General features: G+C 39.7%; 1 protein-coding gene across 3 annotated transcripts in view; it reads right to left on the minus strand.

Moving 5' to 3' along the window:
* Window positions 1-21,202, minus strand: part of LOC139951365 (uncharacterized) — a 52,953-nt gene that overhangs the window by 29,810 nt on the left and 1,941 nt on the right. The window contains exon 2 of one of the 3 annotated variants that reach the window (XM_071950231.1): window positions 13,940-14,016. Coding sequence is in view for 1 of the 3 variants with exons in the window: in XM_071950230.1 (XP_071806331.1) it covers window positions 8,448-8,546 (99 nt within the window). In the remaining 2 variants the exon portion in view is untranslated. Of the gene's footprint in view, window positions 1-6,176; window positions 6,471-8,447; window positions 8,613-13,939; window positions 14,017-21,202 lie in introns of those variants that run through there. The other 2 variants (XM_071950230.1, XM_071950232.1) reach the window with 2 other exon arrangements.

The raw sequence follows: 21,202 nt of genomic DNA on the forward strand, positions 1-21,202 counted from the left end.
GGTGACCCGAGGGGGTCAGGTCGCACGCTTCATCGGTGGCAGGAGGTCATAAATTACGACAAAAATGCGACTGGAATCCCGAAGCTCATCGCCAGACTACAGGCACCCCCCCCCCCCCCTTATCCCTCTCTGCTCATGCAAACGACTGTTTCATGTATTTTTTCTATGATTTCACAAAGACAACAACTTTGGCGGCCATCTTAGTTTTTCTCTCCGACAGACCGAGGCTGAAATGTATAAATAGTCTGGTTCCTCTGTGCATAATGTATATCAGTATCCATTACTATAACTGGTTACAGGAAACATGACCAAGATAGTGGTAGCTTGATAGGGTCTATTTTTACTGAAAAGCTGACCGCCTAAAGCTAATAGATTTCAGCTGAAAATTAGATAAAACAAATCCGGAAGTTTCGTTGAAAGACCACCACTGGATGTCCTCTCTTTTGTCCGAAACAATTGGTACACTTGCAACAGCAACCTTTTCATAGGGTAAAAGTTTTGGGAATCACTAGTGTTTATGACCACAGCTATACAATGCAGGTTATGGTATAAGAGACAAGTACAAAACGTTAATCTCTTTGAACATGTTCCAAATCTAGCCTATTAAGAGTTTTTTTGCAAAATTACACCCTTGCATTGCTCGATGGTTCAATATAGGAAATCGGAAGCAGCTGCAAACAGTCGTTGTGTGGCTGCCTGCTACATCGCAGTGTAAAGCCCCGAGCACACAGGGCCTTCGGTAAACCTTGTCCTTTACACGACCGTCCATGCGAAGCAACTTACGGTATATCCACACAGACGGGACACACCGGCCACTCCGAGGTCGACTTATACAAACGCACAGGAATTCAACCCACAACCTTTTACTATAGAGCAACTTTTACAATGCGCAGTGTGTTATGACGCGGCTTCATTCCACAGGCTACGCGCCAGACAATTGAGCAAGGAACCAGACAAGAGACAATGCAATTCGAGAGAGCTTAATGGGCTATACTAAACAATAAAAGTATTGCAGCAAAGCAGTAGCGAAACAAAGGTGAACTTTTAATAGGGAGGGGTTCAAGTAAATCAAGGGGTGCAAGTTATTTTTTCCAAAATAGGTGCTATTATTATAGGAATAGAACACTCATACGTGAAATGTTCTATTGATTAATTAATGCCGTAAAACATTTTAACTAACCAAACAATAACTGCTCCAATTTGTTGAAGAGAATTGTTTTTACACTCTGGCGATATAGTTTGACATTTGTTGCCGCTTCCCAAATTGTATTGCTTTACGAAATATCATGTCGTCATTATGTAAATATTGCAACGTGGAACTACATTATAAAACGACGTCATCACCTGATAACTATTTCATGTGGCAGTCATAAACTATAGCCAATGTCTCACAATGGAATTTGTTGATTCATTCAGTTTAACACAAAAACCGACAGTAAACCACTCAAGACTTACTCAACAGACTGAAGGTGAATTCTCAAAAATAAGTTTCATGAAATAGCCTCCAATGGTTATTGCATTTTCTGCATACAATGGAATTAGACCGCGTTTGAACAAGCTGCGACTGTACGTATAGTGGCCGATTAAATCCCACTTTTAACTCCACCCAACTGTATTGAAGCCATCCAGGTCAGTCGATGAGCTCGGTGTATCCGGGTCATTGACTCGCTAGCTACGCCGTTCATTTCCACACATCATCGGTTTGCAAGTCTCGCTCTGCTCCGCTCGGGGCAACTTTACATTCCCGGTCCTTGGTGTGACGTAAATAAACGCAAGTTCAGTTCCCTGGACTAGTTTATAAATAGTTGTAGAAGAGATGGATTGCATATTTCTACACCTTGCGTGTATTGATGCCATTAAATTTTAAGCAAAACATCATGTATACAAACTAATAACCAAGTATTTGTTTGTAATTTAATGTTTTGGCATGAATGGAGGAAACACAGTTCTTGATTCAGTTTGCGGCATCGATGGCTAAATTAAAACATTTCTTATAAACCAATTTGCTTAAGTGTCTTGACTGGAGGACCTTTTGGGGCCCCAGATTTTCCGCGTGTACATACATTATCATTGATTTTGGTTGTAACAACCGAAATCAGCGGTTGCGTTCTTTAATGTTTCCAGACACTAATAGTTGTCTCGAATTTGGTTTCAATTCAGAGGAAACTATTTCACAAACATAGTTTTAAATTAACTTCATATTAATCAGTTAACTTTCAATCTAATCATTGAACAAGAGTTATTATTGCTATCCTTACTATCTAATTCTGTATATATCTTTAAGATATGCGTGAGGTAGTAATGACTGAAATTGCATAATAATGTTCTAAATTATGCGGATATCTTATTGATGGTAGTACCATTAAATATAATGTTAGAGGTCATGACTGGATGGCATTTTTGCGAACGAACTACTGCCAGTGTTACCGGAGGGTCAGGGTTGTAGACTATTCTGGGAAATGTCATGTTTGCCAAATCGGAAGGGCGCCAGTTTAGGATTTCAGGCAAGCGCCGAAATCATTTCCTGATCAAAAAGATACCACGAATTATATCGCCCAAAACCCACATACTTCTATTTTTAAAACCGGTAGTTTAACTTATTCTAACAGAATATTCTCAGAAAATGTGGCTGTCTAAGTTATTTTAATGAAATAGATTGCTCATCATTCTGAAGTGATTTATAGTTTTCAAACTAGACCTACATAAAGTGGCCATCGTCATTACAATATAGGCCTACACGACCACGACTAAATTTACAATTACTTACTGAGTAAACCCTAACCTTGAATCTAATTGGTAAAGCGTACGTAAACTTTGAATGCCCAACGTCAATCCCGGCTGGGTACTATAAAGTAGGACAATGAAATTAATATGGATTTTATTTTTCAGAATGCCTATATCACTAGCTTAGAGAGACGTGTGCCCTTGGGCTTCGTCGGTGGGTGGTTTTGCGCTTCGTGGTATTTGGATCCTTGTATTGTAAGCGTGGGCAGCATCATAAAACGTACCTTATGCTATGGGTAAACTTTTGTTTTAAAAAACAAACCAACAAAGTCCTAATAAATAGGTAATAATATGCTTATCCCAATAGTTATGATCCGCTCGCAAAGGGTTCTGGGTGAAACCCCAGTCCATGGGTGAAATCCCAGCCAAAGCAATTGCAATACAACAACCATCATCATGACCCAGCGCGCTGGCGCAACTGAGGGATTTTGAATCAATGCACATGCAATGAGACACAACTATTTTGTTGCATCGGTGGATTCCAACCTTGGTTCATCCATGGAGCCTCGGAGGACCTCCACGGTTCATCTAGTACTCCTCAAAATGTGTGCGTTTACAATTGAATCTACTGTGCTCACGAAGCTGATGTGCCAATCTACCGGCGTTCAAGACCTTATTTAAAAGTTAGTGTGTAGTCGAACCATAGTGGAATATTTCTCAACACAAAGCCAGTGTTTGTATTCAGAGAGGTTTTTTTTATTGTTTTTTTTTACCAGCGACCCTGGGGAATTGCCAGACCCACTTCATCCTATCAGTTTAGAGTGATCCAGTGGGCACTGGTTACGGTCTGATGCAGGCATGGAATGCTAGGCTACATGCAGCGATAACGCCTCAATAAAACATTCCAAGCAGATTGGATGCTCTATAATAAACGACGTATTATAATAGTATCAAAATTCCGCCTCTACAAAATGAGACCAAATTGATTCATTATTGGGGTTGTAAAAACTAACTGGAACAGAAAAATGCCCTCCTACCCGAAGTGATTAATATGCTGTAGTTCTGTCTGCAGTGACGTTTTGTGGTTGATATTTGAAGTGACTGTGATGGGTGAGTTGTACGGGGAAGAGTGGTCTACCTATTCCAGAACACTTTTACACTGGTAATACTTGGACAAGTGTAAAAGACAAACTGAATTCCCGAACACTTTTACACTGGAAGAACTTGGACAAGTCTAAAAGCAAAACTGAAATCTCGAACAACTGGTAGAACTTGGACAAGTCTAGCCGCCAAACTGAAAGTACGTACCAAGTTGCGGGTTGACCCGATTCGATGACTCATTCTTTGTAATGTTGTCTACACCCGACCCACACCTCACGCCTTTTCCCTACCGAGAAACCCAATGATACCATGATTCAGCTACTTAAGGTTGGATTCAAACCCCGTTTCTGGAAATGTTTAATTATGCACATGGAGGGAAACTATCGGTTGATAACCGCTCAAGAGACAAAGCACAGTTTGTCAATGAAATGGTGGCGATTTTTAGGGTCATGGCCGTACTGCGCTGAGTCCATCGCAAATGTTACCGTCGACGACCGACAAGCTTCAAGTTGACAACAAATAATCCTCTGCATAACCTTTCCTCTATCCATACAAATTCAATGTCATCACATTTTTTAGTGGAGGTATAACAACTCTACGGGGAACCATTAAATGAATTGGTACCCATTCTATTAGTTGGACCATTCAACAAGGCCCGGGCCCATAGGTGCTTTTAGGTGGGCGAACATTAATTAGTGACTCCTAATTTGAAACTCTTTCAAATGGTACTTACTTATGAGTGAAGGCACATATACTAAAAGGGTGTGGCCACTATGAACTGAGCATGGGGACTATCATGGGGAAAAGGTATCAACCGAGCATTGTGACTAAAATTAAAGACACTGGACACTATTGTTATGTCAAAGACCAGCCTTCACAGTTGGTGTATGTTGACATATGCATAAAAAAACAAACCTGTGAAAATTTGAGCTCAATTGGTCGTCGAAGTTGCGAGAAAAAAAAAACACATTATCACACGAAGTTGTGTGCTTTCAGATGCTTGATTTCGAGACCTCAATATCTAGTAATACTGAGGTCTCAAACATCTTTAGATTCGTCAAACAGTAAGCTATTATCCTTAAAATATTCTTTTAATGGAATAATAGTGTTGAAAGCGTACACCCTTATAATCATAATAGGGGAAATATTTTGCAAAATGAATATGTCAAGGCGTGTGCGTGGCTGAAGTAGAGTGGAGGTCAGTGAGTAGATAGGAGACAGGGCCGTTCGCCCCGGGGACTGTTAGCCATCGTATGGTTGTCATAGCTAACAAAGGAACTTCTATACTGTATCCTGATCATAATGAACCCTTTAAGTTCGGTTTTGACTTTCTGTTGGGTTGAACTCTTACAACCCGCTGGGGGTATTAGACCGCAAAAACGCAATCAAGAACAAGCTGATGGGGTTGAAAGGGTGTAAATCTACCACCATTTATTTGGCTTATAGAAACTTCATACAATGAAGAACCAATCAAAATATCTAACAGTAAGGTCTTAGTTATTACAGCGATTAGCTGCTGTGGTCAGCACCGCAATCTCTCCATGCAGGTGTCTACACACTGACGAACCAACACAAAATGGCGATCAACACTGTAAACAAAGGAACACTTTCTGCACCCTTTCCCCAAAGATCACACTCATTCACACCCATCAAATGGATTGGTAACCAACTAAACAAAACGAAATGAAAAACAAAATATAGCAGCGGAGAGAACAGTCGTACTAGACGATGTTTTTTTTTTGTAATATTGCAATTTGCAGCCATATTGTTTAAACATAAAGGAGTCATTGTGGGAAATGGAATCACTAGACCGGGGAACTTTCTCATGCGAATGGGTGCCTCTAACAGCACCGTGCAAAGTACGTCCAATACGCTTCATCTCTTATTTAATGAGCAATTTGTTTTCGTGTAAGAGTTTCTAATCCCAACTAATGGGCACGATCCTTGCATGCATGTTGGGAATATTAGTTTACAACCCACATGTAAAATCCAAAAGAGAACAAACTTTCTTTCGGCTCAATGACAGCCACATCAGAACGGAATTCCAATTGGCATACGCACAGTGACATATCGGGTTGGTTTATAGTGACAACCTTGACATACCGAGACACCAACATAACACTCAATGAGATATGGAGTGTAAAACCAAAACAAACGGACACACTGTTTCCTAACAATCTATTCCTGGCAAGCTATTATACAGACAAACCAGAATAATGCATGTATATCATGAAATATATCACGAAATATAAGTACATCTTGAGACATTTCAACATGTTCACCACTCTTGTGTGTCCATAGAATACAATGTACTTAGCGAGTTTGTATGCGGCCTTTTACAAAGGGCTTACCTTTAATAACGACGCGTCTTTAAACGAACAGACCGGACAGACAAAGCAAGCTCCGTGTGAAGTCACCGATCCACATAACTAGAGATTCTGGCATGTCACTGAGGTGGCATTCCTATCATTCCTAATCGGTCATTGTTTTTGTGATATCCGTTCTACAGCAGATCATGGTAGGAAGGCAAACACTATAGGGCACTTCCAGAAAAGCAGGAATTCCACGATTCTTGTAAGTCCAGTTTCCGTATAATCAAAATGGAGAATTACTGCCACAAAAACTGTTTCTGTGATCTGTGGTGTTACATTCCTTTCGTCTGCTGCACTCGGTTTACATTCCAAAGTACACATGAAATATGCGACACGTACACAATAGAATCCGGATTCCGCGAATTATAAGTTGAGAGACTCCCAACAAAGAACTCTTGTGTGGGTTTTTTCACAACTCATACCCGAACTATGACGAGAATGGAATCGTCCGGGGTTTAAGTGAAACTTTACCATGGAGGGTTCCGCAGGGTGCGATGATTGGACCTAAGGGGAGGCTGACCTGGATTAGACCTGGAGGGTATTCTAACCTTGTGGACGCCCCTGGGTGAAGCCTTATCAACCAATGCCCTTGGGGGAAATTAGAAGCATCTGAGACTTTTAAAAAGTCGGTGCGATTTATATAGTATACTATTAGGATAAGATCATTATTGACGATATGCAGTTACCGTGCATGTGAGCGGGGGGGGGGGGGGGGACACACGAAAATTAATTTTTTTATAAAGATTAATAGAATCGAAACAAAATTTGACATGGATTTTTGGCTGGTAGCCTTAGAATGTTCAGCATATTCGTCGTGTGCTCATCTATATGGGCCCAGCAGCCCTTTCACGAAATCCTATCTCGAATTAGGACGAGTAACCCGTCCTAACTTAGGATGGATTCAAAGCGTCCTATGTCTTCGGATACGAAACTGAACCCGTCCTAAGTTAGGACGAGTCCTTTAGGAAGAGTTTGTTGAAATCGACGGCTGGTTTCCTTTCAAATGACATATGAATGTACAATGTCCTCATTTTGATGTATATTATGTACCCTTTACCAACGAGAAATGTCTTCAACTTATTCCTTTGATTTCTTTATTTCTTTTCTTGTAAAGGATGCAAAGCGAACTCTTTGTGAACTAGTACACGCAGCCTGGCATGGTCGACAGTGTGGAAAGACTGCTCGGTCTGGAGCTACCCATCGAACTGATGATATCCCGAACACATTGGAGTCATTACAGTACATTGAGTCAGTCTGCTGCCATTTCAATACGGTCATTAAGGGGTAAGTGTAGGGGAATGTTGGCTTCTTTTTAATAATGTTCGACCGGTGTAACGAGATGCTCAATGAATTGAAACATTTAATCAGCGATTATGACAGGGGGGGCGGGCTGTATAAGAAATCAAGTTTTCGCAACCGGTACCGAACGTTTCGCCACACCATTGCTTTTTGTATTTATTGGAAGCACACTAATTAACTCCGTATAATAGCAGCAGCTCAGATACATTGTTTGTTTCTTCCATCATACGATGCAAAAAACAATTCGGTCGGGTGACAAATACTGAAGACCTCCTATAAACATAAACAATGTTCAACATCGCAGACACTGATGCCACGTTAAAGCTAGGAACAAACCCCAGTGCGTCTTTTAAGAATGAACACTATTGGTAATTACTCAAAATAATTGTTAGCATAAAACCTATACTTGGTAACGAGTAATGGGGAAAGGTTGATAGTATAAAACATTGTGAGAAACGGCTCCCTCTGAAGTGACGTAGTTTTCGAGAAAGAAGAAGTTTTCCACGAATTGTGAGACATCATATTTAGCATTTGAGTTCTCGAAATCAAGCATAGTTTTTCTTTCATTATTATCTCGCAACTTCGAAGACCGATTCAGCTCAAATTTTCCCAGGTTTGTTATTTTATGCATATTAATATGTTGAGATACACCCAACACCCAGTGTGAAGACTTGTCTTTGACAATTACCAAAGTGTCCAGCGTCTTTAATTCAACGGTACCTGATCGAAACGTCGAGTTGAAACCTAATTGTTCTTTTCAGAACCACCCCAACTCTAATTAGAGATTAGCATTACATGGTACTACTCGAATTTCCACTATACAATGTTTCAAATCTTACCAATGATATCATTATGGGAACAATGGTGATTACAAATTTGATATTCATTCATTAAAAAAGCTCCATGGGGTTCATGACTTTGATAATGTAAACTGCATTGTTGCTAACTTACCTTTGACGGTGAGCCATTACGATGATGATGATGAAGCCGTGTAGAGCCGTTCGACAACGGCATCAAACGGGACGGTAGACGAGGCATTGGTTTACTCATGTTGCTCAGTTTGAAGTGTCTCCACTTTTTACTTCATTCCTCGTATTTGTCTATATTTCCAAGTAGGAGTTTAATTCCACGCCTGACAAACAGCGATGTTTTGGGGGTGGTGTTTGTTAATATGTGCCTCTGTCGATATTTGTGGAGGAGGACGAATCGAATTGCGTTCACTTCTTGACGAGGCGACCCACGTTGGATGTTCTCTGTTCAGGAATCTCAACGATTGAAGACAGAATGTCACTGCGCGCTAGTTGCTTGGTATCGATCGGTAAAACCCACGGTATCGAGCACACGTCAACGGCCGACTATTCGAATTATTCTTGCACGGCGTGGTCTTTAGATGAGAGTGTGCTGCTGATCAGTGTTTCAGTGATGTAGCTCTGGTAAACAGTGACCCGAGTGGTGATCGAACCCACGCTCTCATCTCAACTGTTGACACTTTGTCAGTGTGATGGTGGGGGACGTGCGGGGACGTATAGGGGGTCATGATGAGCTGTCTAGACGGACATTCGTCACCAACACTAGCTAGAGAGAAGGGCGTCCGGGTCAACTCTGCCAAACAAGGCGGTAGGTTGAAAGTTTGTCACGGCTGCTCTTATTAAGTCATCAAACGTGACTCTAAGAGTATATCCCAATAGTAAATTAAAACCAACCTTTCACCGGAGTGACAAGCAAAAATAAAGTCAGGGTGGAGGCTCAACATACTTCCTTTCAAGTTTTTCACATTTTTCAAAATTAGACTAAATACTGTGTTGTCGACACATTCTCGTGCAGCTACAAGTCTTGACACTGTCTAGAAGAAAGACTTTCACGATGCTCTAACGTTGACATTGGTTGTGGAAATGGCATTTAAGAGCATAAGGTTACAATAGCACTGCAGTGTTTTGGTACCGCTAAGCCAGCCCTTACGGTACCGCTAAGCCAACCCGTATGATACTGCTTAACCAACCCGTATGTACCCATTCACCTCACCGTCAACCAGCTAGATGAGTTTGTTCCTCTTGTTAAGCGCAAGGGGGATCCGATAAGGACTCAGCATATCCGATGATAAAGGTTCATAGAGTAAAATCCTCCCTAAAATGTGTCATCGAACTAGAAACGCAGCACCCTGTATTAAAGGGGCTTGTCATCAAGATGAAGGTCTAACTTATAAAGCTCGAGGAAGAGATTGTTGCTAAGCAAACATCAGTCAAACCGTTTGAGTGTCATGACATGCATTTTGGCTGAAAATCTGTTGCTGCTGCTAGCCAAATTTTGCTGTATTTAGCCTCTATATGGTTAAGCATACACTTGCGCCAACCAGCTTCGTGGAATTGGTCCATGGTTGACCGGTCAACCATATCCGATTAACAATATCAACTTTTGCATTACACAATCTCTTGATTTGTGCAACTCATAATCGTAGACGTTAAACCAATGTTTGATGGTTGTTGCCAGCTTAGTGTTTACTCTTTACATCCCCTTGTGGGCGTTTTGCTGAGTTCCATTGATGGGAAAACCATAAAACAATGCATTGAACTTGTAATCATGAAACATTAATATGCAGAAAGAAAAGTTCAACCAATTAACCAGATTAGTTCACTTGCTACATATTCTGAATTGTTCCTCTCTACATGCTTTTTACGGTCAAACTATTTGAGTGGTCAGCACGACGGTGTGGATTTCTAGACGGGAGGAAGATGCCTTTAAGGAGGCGTGGGTGACAAACGTCTTACGATACGTCCAGTCATCTCCTCCATCATTAATCTAAGAGTCTGCTGCCATGACAGCTTACATAGACCTACATCCTATAGACGGCTGGGTGATGATCTAGAAAGGATGGGCTAGAGGAAGGAAAACAATGACGCCTTACTTATCGTATGTAAGATTTCTCTCCCATCAGACTATTTCCTAAGTTCCTACAACCTTTGAATAAGGCATCGATAACAAATGACTACTGTTTGGCCGTGAGATGTAAGTCAATTCCCCCACAAATGCTTGCCAAACACTTCTTTATGGAAATGTTGCCAAGTTGTACCTTCCCTGAAACCATTTCGGATATTGATACTGAACAAAGTATACATATCAAAGGACTAAGACGGGCTTAAACTGGTTTACACATCGGACAGCTGGTAGAATCGAAAATGATGTTTCCGATAATTGCGATCAGTTTAAAAGCTTAAGGGGTTTGACAAAACCGGGAAGAAAAGGTCAACTTAGCGCCGTATGACTGTGACTGCCGCTCCAGGGGCAAACACTGAATTAAACTCAACGGAAATTCTGACCTTCTTACTATTGTGACCATCACTTTCGGACTGTTGGAGTCAAGGCTGATAACTTCACTGTTTCATGATGAAGGCGGCACCACTGGCTTTGAATTAAAGCTTGACCGGTCAAGTTAGGATTTTCAATGTCTGGTGTCCAAGTTGTAAAATACAAACAAAGGAGAATTATTGTACATGCACAGGCCTTGACCGATGGTCGTATGCATGCTACAGTGCATGCAGCCAGGCAACGCATATAAAGAAAAAGTTGCATTCGCAGTATTTCCACCATGAACTCGATGAAGAAGTACATGACTGTAATTTGATATCATACATTATTATTTGTGGTTTATTTGCATATTACCTCGGTGCCAAGCAGTGACAAGTATGCCAGCAACTACTAAAGTCACATTGTAACTGCTAATGGCTGCTCAATGATAGGCTAAAGGGATGTGGTCAACCAAAATTAAAGGAACACGTTGCCTTGGATCAGACGAGTTGGTTTATAAACGGCGTGTGTAACCGTTTGTTATAAAATGCATATGGTTGGAAAGATGTTGTAAAAGTAGAATACAATGATCCACACAAATTTGTCTCGAAATTGCGTGGTTTCCCTTTTACTGTGCGAACAACACGGTCGGCCATTTATGGGAGTCAAAAAAATGACTCCCATAAATGGCCGACCGTGTAATTTGACGAGGTAAAAGGAAAACCGTACAATTTCGAGGTATGTTTGTGTGGATCATTGTATTCTACTTTTACATCTTTTCACCAATGTGCATTTTATAACAAACGGTTAAAAACGCTTTTCAAAGACCAACTCGACCGATCCAAGGCAACGTGTTCCTTTAAATGAAACTCTTATATGAGCAAATTTTCCAGTACACAAATACAGAAAGATTTAGTAATCGAATTACAACGTGAAACATCGTAGTAACGTCTGGAGGCAAGACTAGTTAACTACGAAGGCCGCTCTTGGCAATGGTCAACAGAAACCCAGCATCATGCTGGTGGCCATTGTTTAGCTATTTAGTGCCCTATAATTCAATTGACGACCACCACGACAGGAAGGGCTTTTAAATGTCATCTCTGGGACTCCTTAGTGTTTAACGACAAACTGCTGTGGCTTGACGGTAATTTTGTCGCTGACACGAACTATACGTTCCGGTGAAGAAGGAAACAGAAAGGTCGTGTATAGAACAAAGAATAAGGGTTTGTAAAAATGGCACAATATTGAGATGGGTAGTGGTAACACACCGAGTGTGACAGGATTAACACACTCTTTACAACATTAGCAGAGAGAGAAGATTGAAAACTGTGCTGAGTTTCTGCCTCCCCTATGGTAATATCACATCATATCTTTAAACACTTTAAAGCAAAGAAAGGTTCGAGAAAAAAGGTATTTGAAAACAGGTTCACTAGAGGTTGTTTCTTTCAGCTCCGAATTTCATACAACATCTTTAAGCACAACAAAACCAGTTCTCTTTCCGAAATAACCAGCACCTTAATGTCACAAGATCTTTTGTAAGCAACATGTTATTTGAAATTTTGCCTAGATTAAATATAATAAAGACTTAATGTGGTTTCAAATAATAAAATAATAAAAAAGACACGTCTTGAGAAATCACAGGCCTGCAAAACCATTCGAATTTCAATTGAGCTTAATGGTATCTCGACGTATGGACACAGTTAGTATCATAGGCATCTACCAGGGTTTGTATTTAGTTATCAACGTACAGATAAGCTTAAAGGAACACGTTGCCTTAGATCGGTCGAGTTGGTCTTAGAAAAGCGTTTGTAACCGTTTGTTATAAAATGCATATGATTAGAAAGATGTTTCAAAAGTAGACTACAATTATCCACACACATTTGCCTCGAAATTGCGTGGTTTTCCTTTTAGTTTGCGAACTAACACAGTCGGCCATTTATGGGAGTCAAACTTTGACTTTGACATAAGTAGCCGACCGTGTTAGTCGACGAGGTAAAATGAAAACCACGCAATTTCGAGTGATACGTGTGTGGATCATTATATTCTACTAGTAAAATGTCTCTCTAATCATATGCATTTTATAACAAACGGTTTAAACGCTTTCAAAGACCAACTCGACCGATCTAAGGCAAAGTGTTCCTTTGAAAGCTTTCTATGACACCCATGTTTTATACACCTGTGTTTTACAGTACATATTGCGCAAAAGAGAAGAACAAGGTGAAACTAGGGCAAGGCCAGAGTGACTCGACAAAACACAGTAAGCCACGTGTGACCTAGAGACTGTCTGCAGTGTCTGGGCTATGGTGGCTGATCCAGGCTCCACTTAAATAACTACAATCCAGGTACTTCATTAAAAGTACCAATAAATGTATCATAATATCGGTTCAATTGCTGTTTACTTTGAGAAATCTTGATTTTATAGCATGACACCACATAACACTTAAGAAACTCAGGACGCCAAGATCTCCACCACATCGTGTCAAAGGTTTCCCCTTCTGTGACAACTTGTCTGGAAGACATTTTGGCAATGATTTCAAGCGACTGGTGTAGCTTGAAGGAACTAGGTCAAGAGACATAGACGCGCCTTGTTTAATTTCAATACGCCAAGTCCAATAACGCGTGGATGCACCATCAATTGTAATGCTTGCTAATCGCCCTAAAGGTAGAAGTATTGGTGTTGGGGTACCGTACCTGGGCTTTATATTTATAAGACTGGTTGCAACTAGAGTTCCTACCACCGTAAAACTTCACACGTTTGTTTGCCCCCACTGTCGGAAACAACGCGTCTAAAAACATTCTATGATTTTTCAAAACATGTATTTTGATCTGTGATTTGATTGACTCTATGTGAAGCACTTTTCATTCAATTGAAAGGCTCCAGCTGTATCTTATAAAGAGATGCTATGTAAATCCATGTATATCTGCTGAACTTAACTTTGAATAGCCTTTGTATACATATGCACTGAAAAGTGAAAACTAATAGGCCTACAGTATTGTTCTGATGCAACACTAAAAAAAAAAAACAACAAAAAAAAAAAACAACTGTAACCTCTTGAAAAGAAGCATTTAATATTCCAAACATCTTGCGCATCCTAAAGGAAGCAAAAAATTGAAAATAGAAGAAACCATTTCAAAATTTGTAACTTATAAGTAAAACTTACCTTAAGAAGTAAAAAGATGCTTCTTCAAAGATTCATACTCTGATAAATGGAAGACGAATAATGATGATAAAAGCTACCTGTAAAAAACGAAGATATATAGAATACTCAAGTATTTTGTTAAAACATTTGCCTCAACATTACTTCTGTACATGTATCTCTCAACCGCTTCTGTAACGAGCTTTGGGTTTCATGGGTTTCATGGAGGCCACAAAAGCGCATGGGATTTGCCCTTGTTCCTCCCCCCCCCCCCCCCCCACCACCCCAATTGTATAGCATTCTCTGATGGAAGAGCCCTGTGGCAAAATAAAAATGGCATTGCCTCTGCAAAGGTGTGAACTCCTGTAAATTCTCAATTTTTTATACTTTTTTTTTTACAAATTTGTCATTGCTCGCTTTGGCAAGATTCTTGCGTCGAGGATCGTTAACATTTGTATACACAATAATCCCAATAATGCTTGCAAAACCTGACTTGAGCCTTTTCAACAGACCCTAGGACCATACACATCCGCCCGTGACTATCTGTGTGAAATATATGTTAAACTATCACCGGCCCCGTTATAATAAAAACGGATATAAAATCCCATCAAACATAAAAGCCAGCTGTAGTACAGCTGATCGTTGCATAATTAATTAGTGTCCCTTGTCATTTTGCGCGACCTTAAGGTTCCAGACGGCTGTTTCGTGACTGATAAAATCTGATTTTAACTATTTTATAACTATTGAACCATTACAGCTATGAGCAGATTTTATAAAGCCGATAACACACATCTTTGCTACGCACGGAAAATATTTATTTGCAGAAAGAGGTTTACAGTCAAGGCTGTGCTCTTGACGATTTTATAAACAATGCAAAAGCTTGAAATTCATGCGCGATGTCCACATTCATTGCAATTATGTGAATATAGTTGCGCGTTACAAAAGCTGAAATGAATGTAATAGATTATTCTAATTATTGAGAACGACATAAGTATTTCCTATCCTCCCAATGACTTGCAAAGCATCTTTTAACTTCGTGTTCTTTCATTAAAGAAAGACATTTAAACTGGTTATTTTGTCTTGAGTGTACCTCTCTGTAACCCTGTCATGCTGGAGATAGCTAAAAACCAATACCATACGAGCCAGGACCCAAACAGAGTCCTTGTTCTGAGCTGTCGTTGAACAGTGCCCTCCCAGGTACCGTCCTCGCTGCAAACCAAGTTTATAACCACTTCATAAGCCACAAAGTGATGAAGCCAACACTAAACTAGACCCAACACGACGCTATTATGAGTTTATCAGTAGCAATTTAGTTTTTACAGTCTTTCAGTGGCTACACCAGCCTTGTTATATACTCAGATACAAAACACGATCTCAGATCACCTGTAGCTTTCATGCGTGCCTTCATAAAGCCCCGCCAATTACCGTAATCAAACCCTCTTTTCTCCCAGTCGTCCCCTAACAACCTTTAAATGGTTCATGCCGCGATGTATGCATTGATATAAATGCAAGTATTGGTGGTTCCAGGGGTACAACAATGGGTTATGTTGAGGGTTCACGCAGCCCTGGACACGGGGGTACCTCGATGATATCGATGGGGGATCCTATCGTGTGAAGCACCAAGATAAACCAAGGATGTCGCGCTAGGAATGTAAGGTGAAATTATATTTCTGCGGGTTGAAATAATTGCCATTCCTTAGCATTATGTCTTATTATTTGTTTACACTAGACCTGGTTTTTCCCGACTGATATAACTTGGCTGTAATCTTTTGTGTAGTACCCTCTACTGCTGCTAGTAGTAGTACAACTTGACCTGACTACAAGTACATTACTTTGCCGATAGCATGAGCTCGCATTGGCTGCTACTGATGATGTGTCCTTAAATTGTTTTGAGTTATTGGAGGGTTAGGCCCATCACCCATTTAACCGTTGTAATAGACACTTTAAAGTTCTGGTTGGCCTATAGTTCTGGGTACCCCAATAATGTTCAACCATTGTACAGGCTTCCGAATTCTGCAAATGTAATCAAAATCTGGATACGTCAGGAAACACCATCTGTATCTAATTATAAATTGTCATTCGTCACTGAATAGAAATGAAGACAAAATGGCTTCCGATACAAATATTTTTGGAACAAATGGTGGTGATTTCTAGTTACATTTGCGTGTTCGGTATGTAGCATGGTGTTACCCCCCCCCCCCCCCAATTGTGTCGTCATCGGGTTCTGATTAACACAACATGAGCACTGACTTTATAGACCTGTATCATGATGCAGCCATCTTGAATTTCTCTCATTCATATCAATGTTTCCAAACCCAGGCTGGAAGAACATAGTGGTCAAAATGGAGGCAGCATGACAGAAGTCTTTTCTATCAGCTCTGCCCAATTCTATATTATATACATTTACCTATCTAGGGGTAAACCAATTACACGGAGTGCTCTATTATAGGTGCCCTGTTTCATAATTCCAGTTAACCCTGATCCCTTGATCCATTTCCAGGACATGCAGTTTGGTTGCTTTTTGGGATACATTTCGGAATCGTTTTGCACTCCCACACATCCGCTCTGAACACACATCGTTTGTTGTGCCCTCACACTTTCCTGTTGCAAATTATTAATGGGGTTTTTCCCCAAATGTCCTACAAAAGTACAAGTGCTATTCAATACCACATGATATGTGTAAGTGTGTTTTAATTGGAGTCATTGTGGTGCCCATTATGAACAATTGAACTGGTAGTTATTTGAACATTTTAAATGAATCATTTATCCATCATCACTTAGTCAATGACGAACAAAATGTACTCGTGCTTGTCCAATACAGCATCTGTAAGGAGTTACTCAACATTTATCGGTTGTTCATTTTGGTGTCCTTGTATATAGAAAGTGCCACCCGTAAATGTGGCTCTGCATTACATTTAACAAAAGCCGACCTTAAAAAATGTATTTCATATTTTTGTATTAATTATTCATAGACAATCCATTAGAGAATAAATATCGAATGAGACAAAATGCCCATAATGGAGAAGTGACACCTGTTTGAAACAAACTCTCGCTGATGTATTCATCAGTGTAGAATTCAAGAAGTGGAATTATTATTCGGAATACAACGATATTATATTGTTTAAAGGCAGTGGACACTATTGGTAATTACTCAAAATAATTATAAAACCTCACTTGGTAACGAGTAATGGGGAGAGGTTGATGGTATAATACATTGTGAGAAACGGCTCCCTCTGAAGTGACCTATATAGTTTTCGAGAAAGAAGTAATCTCCCACGAATTTGATTTGAATTTGAGGTCTCGAAATCAAGCATTATGAAAGCACACAACTTCGATGGTGTTTTTTCTTCCATTATTAATATTATCTCGCAACTTCGATGAGATACACCAAGTGAGAAGACTGGTCTTTGACAATTATCAATAGTGTCCCAGTGTCTATTTGCACCGGGGATAAAGAATATTAATTTTTTATTTTATTTTTGTATTACAATGCACAGTATTAAAGACAGTGGACACTATTGGTAATTGTCAAAGACCCGTCTTCTCACTTGGTGTATATCAACATGCATAAAATAACAAACCTGTGAAAATTTGAGCTCAATCGGTTGTCGAAGTTGCGAGATATTAATGAAAGAAAAAACACCCAGGTCACACAAAGTTATGTGCTTTCAGATGCTTGATTTCGAGACCTCAAATTCTAAACTTGAGGTCTCGAAATCAAATTCGTGGAAAATTACTTCTTTCTCGAAAACTACGTCACTTCAGAGGGAGCTGTTTCTCACAAAGTTTTATACTATCAACCTCTCCCTATTACTCGTAATCGAGAAAGGTATTATGATAATTATTATTTTGAGTAATTACCAATAGTGTCCACTGCCTTTAAAGTAACGTTTATTTTTAGCGGAATAACATGTAATGCTCCCTTTAACTTGTCTTGGTATCCATTCTAGTAATTTTTCCAAGCCTTATTTTACCATGAAATCGAGGCAGTCTGATACCTGGTTTATGTACTCATACACATCAAATCAACACTAAGACTGCGACTGGTTCAACGCCTACCTTCCAACAGGTTGATCCTGATCTTCGGGAGTTCCAGTATGCTTTTATTTTTAGTTTTCTTAGCAATCAGAGTTCGGTTTCTTCTTAGCACTGTGGTTTCTATGGACACACTCCTAGGCTGGAAGGTCAATCCTCAAAATATCCCCCTTTGAAAATGCTTGGATCATTTGACAACATTGACCCATCGTATTAAAATGTGAAAGAACAGCATTTACATTTGGTATATTGGAAGCTGTGTTGGTAAGTATCAGTGCAGTTATTGGTAGGTGTTGTAGGAAATTGGTAGCTGACAAAACAGTTGAAGAATGAAGACATCATGTTTACTAATCAACTAGTTAATCATAAAATAACAAACCTGTGGAATTTGGGCTTACTCAAGTGAGTGAGTCATGAGAACATAGTCGTAAATCAAACACAATGTTCAACATATTATTCCTCAATTTATTTATGTAAAATAAAATGTTGCGGTTTGTTTATGGTTTTAGTTTCTTTCTTTTTCGTTTTGTTAGTTTTCAGAAAAGTTTTCTGAAGAATTTCACATAATTTATGGTTCCAACTCCATGAACTTAATTAGTAAGTTTTCGCATAATGAAGCTATAAACAATTGTTTTGTATCCTTACCACAACCATACAAATTTTATAAAGATTAACCGACGATTTGTGTAATATTATATGTGATTATGGTCCTTCCATTGATTTCTAACATGTGATTTGATTTATTTTGAAGCGGGATAACGACTCGAGTCAGTCTGCATGCATCATGCGGTATAGCCCGAGGCAGATTTATTTTCACTTGACATAACAATTTATTTCCCCTTTCAAACCCCATTCTGTAATCCGGGAGCACTGCTATTTTAACAAACAAACACAACCTCTTCAAAGCAAATTTGTCGAATGAAATCACAAATCAACTTGTCGGGAAATAAATCCGTTAGGCTGTTACCACTGCACCATTCTGAGTCAAACTGGGAAGTCCCAAACAATATTTGTGCCCAATTTATGTTGATCAATGACTTTATTCACGATGTTGACAATATTGTGCAACTTACTTGTCTGAACACGTTTAATGGGAGTACACGTTCATTCTATTCAAAGGCCTTTAATCTGTGTAAAGTTCACTTTGAAAAATGTAAATACCTCGACTCCAGTCGCGCCAAATGACACATTTTGAACCTTCAGTCAGCGTGATTATTGAGCATCAATTGTCTGATAGGGGAAGGTAAAGAATCATACGAACAACTTGTGTGTGATTTGACGTTCACACTTACATTAGAATCAAGCAAGCAATTATCACATATCGCAACACGGGTGGCCCTCTCTGTTTAATTAAGCAAACACAGTTGTTTGGCAACTAATGATCTGCTTAGCAGCTTTGCACTATTAGCCACTTCATAGACAAACATGTGACGTCACATGTTTACAAAAGAGCCACAGAGCCGTGACTTCCTACAGGCTTGATTAAAGGAACACGTTGCCTTGGATCGGACGAGTTGGTCAAAACAGAAGCGTTTGTAACCGTTTTTTATATAATGCATATGGTTGGAAAGATGTTTTAAAAGTAGAATACAATGATCCACACACGTTTGCGTCGAAATTGCGTGGTTTTCCTTCTACTGTGCGAACTAACACGGTCGGCCATTTATGGGAGTCAAAATTTTGACCCCCCCATAAATGGCCGACGTGTTAGTCAACGAGGTAAAAGGAAAACCACGCAATTTCGAGGCATATTTGTGTGGATCATTGTATTCTACTTTTACAATATCTTTCTACCCATATGCATTTTATAAAAAACGGTTACAAACGCTTTTCAAAGACCAACTCGACCGATCCAAGGCAACGTGTTCCTATAACAACACACAGCTCAGTTGAAAAACGGACCTCCATGGCTAAAACAAACTTAAAATCAATTACATTTTTTGTAGATTGCACTATGTGATATGTATCCACTCTTGATATGAAGGGAGCATATCTAAACCTTGTCCAGCTGATTCATAAAGAAGTAAATTATTTATGTGGAAATTGAGTGTACAATTTCCCATTTTTTATGAAGTGTAGTACCTCGCCTGCCAGAAAGGCCGTGGAAATGTACAGGGTCATGAACTCGTTTTAGTAAACAAAAGCATGGTCTACCTCTAACACATGGACACCCCTAAATGCACATGATTACATGGGCATGTATAACTAAAGGGGCATACATGATACATGATAATGATAATACCGGCTATCAAATCAGTATGCTCATAGTTTATTTGCACTGGATATCCTAACCGACTCCCCCCCCCCCCCCCCCACTCCCACTTCCTTGAAAAAGGGTATTTTCAGCGTGAGAATTTAAACTGTATAACACAATATGTAAGTTGATGACTGTATCCAGTTTACATATTGTCAACAAGTCGTACACATAAATAATACTGAGAAACGGTTGCACTGCAACCGACTAATCGGGTTTCGGTTCGGGTTATGTGATCGGTTCGGGTAGGATTGGGAACATTTTCTGAATCACTGGGGGTTGTTTCTAGGAACGCGGGTTGAAATGAAAAAACAACCCAGGAATAGAAACATGAAGCAGTTTCGCATTACACATTCCCACGGCATAAAAGACCAATGTAAGGACATCATTTACGGAAATGGATTTATATGAAATAAATTGTGTATGTGTAATGTGTTTGGTTTTTCCAGGGTAAATACCCAAATTAAGTCAAACAAAATGTTTTCTGTTTTTAGTTAACTTTGTTTTGTGTCAGCACATTACATGTACATATGGAGCAATAGTCAGATGGGGGTGGGGCAAAGATTCTGAGTGAAGGGTTGATCTGTATCAAGCCATTATAGGGACCATAAAGTAAGCACCCATGACAGGATGGTTGACATAATATGATATTTGAAACAATTCACATAGGCCTTGCAAATGTCTCTTTTTACAACAATTAGCCTACTAACTAACTTAACATGACACAACCAGCTATAGCCCACCCGTAGTAACCAATGTTTTATACCAGGGCAGTAGCAACCAAAGGACTAGACTGAACTAAGTGTACTATAACCCGCAATAGCAGTTTGTTGGTGCCTAGACGTCTGTTAATGTATTATATGGGGTGCAAATATTGCCTGGATGTATTCCTGCTTCTCGGTACAAACTTTGAGTCCCTCAGTATAATCACCAGACCATTCAATATTCCCTTCTGCGTCCACTCATGGCTCCGAATATCTTCTCAGATTTTTGCATTA

This window comes from Asterias amurensis, chromosome 19 (assembly GCF_032118995.1).
Source record: "Asterias amurensis chromosome 19, ASM3211899v1".
Lineage (NCBI taxonomy): Eukaryota > Metazoa > Echinodermata > Asteroidea > Forcipulatida > Asteriidae > Asterias > Asterias amurensis.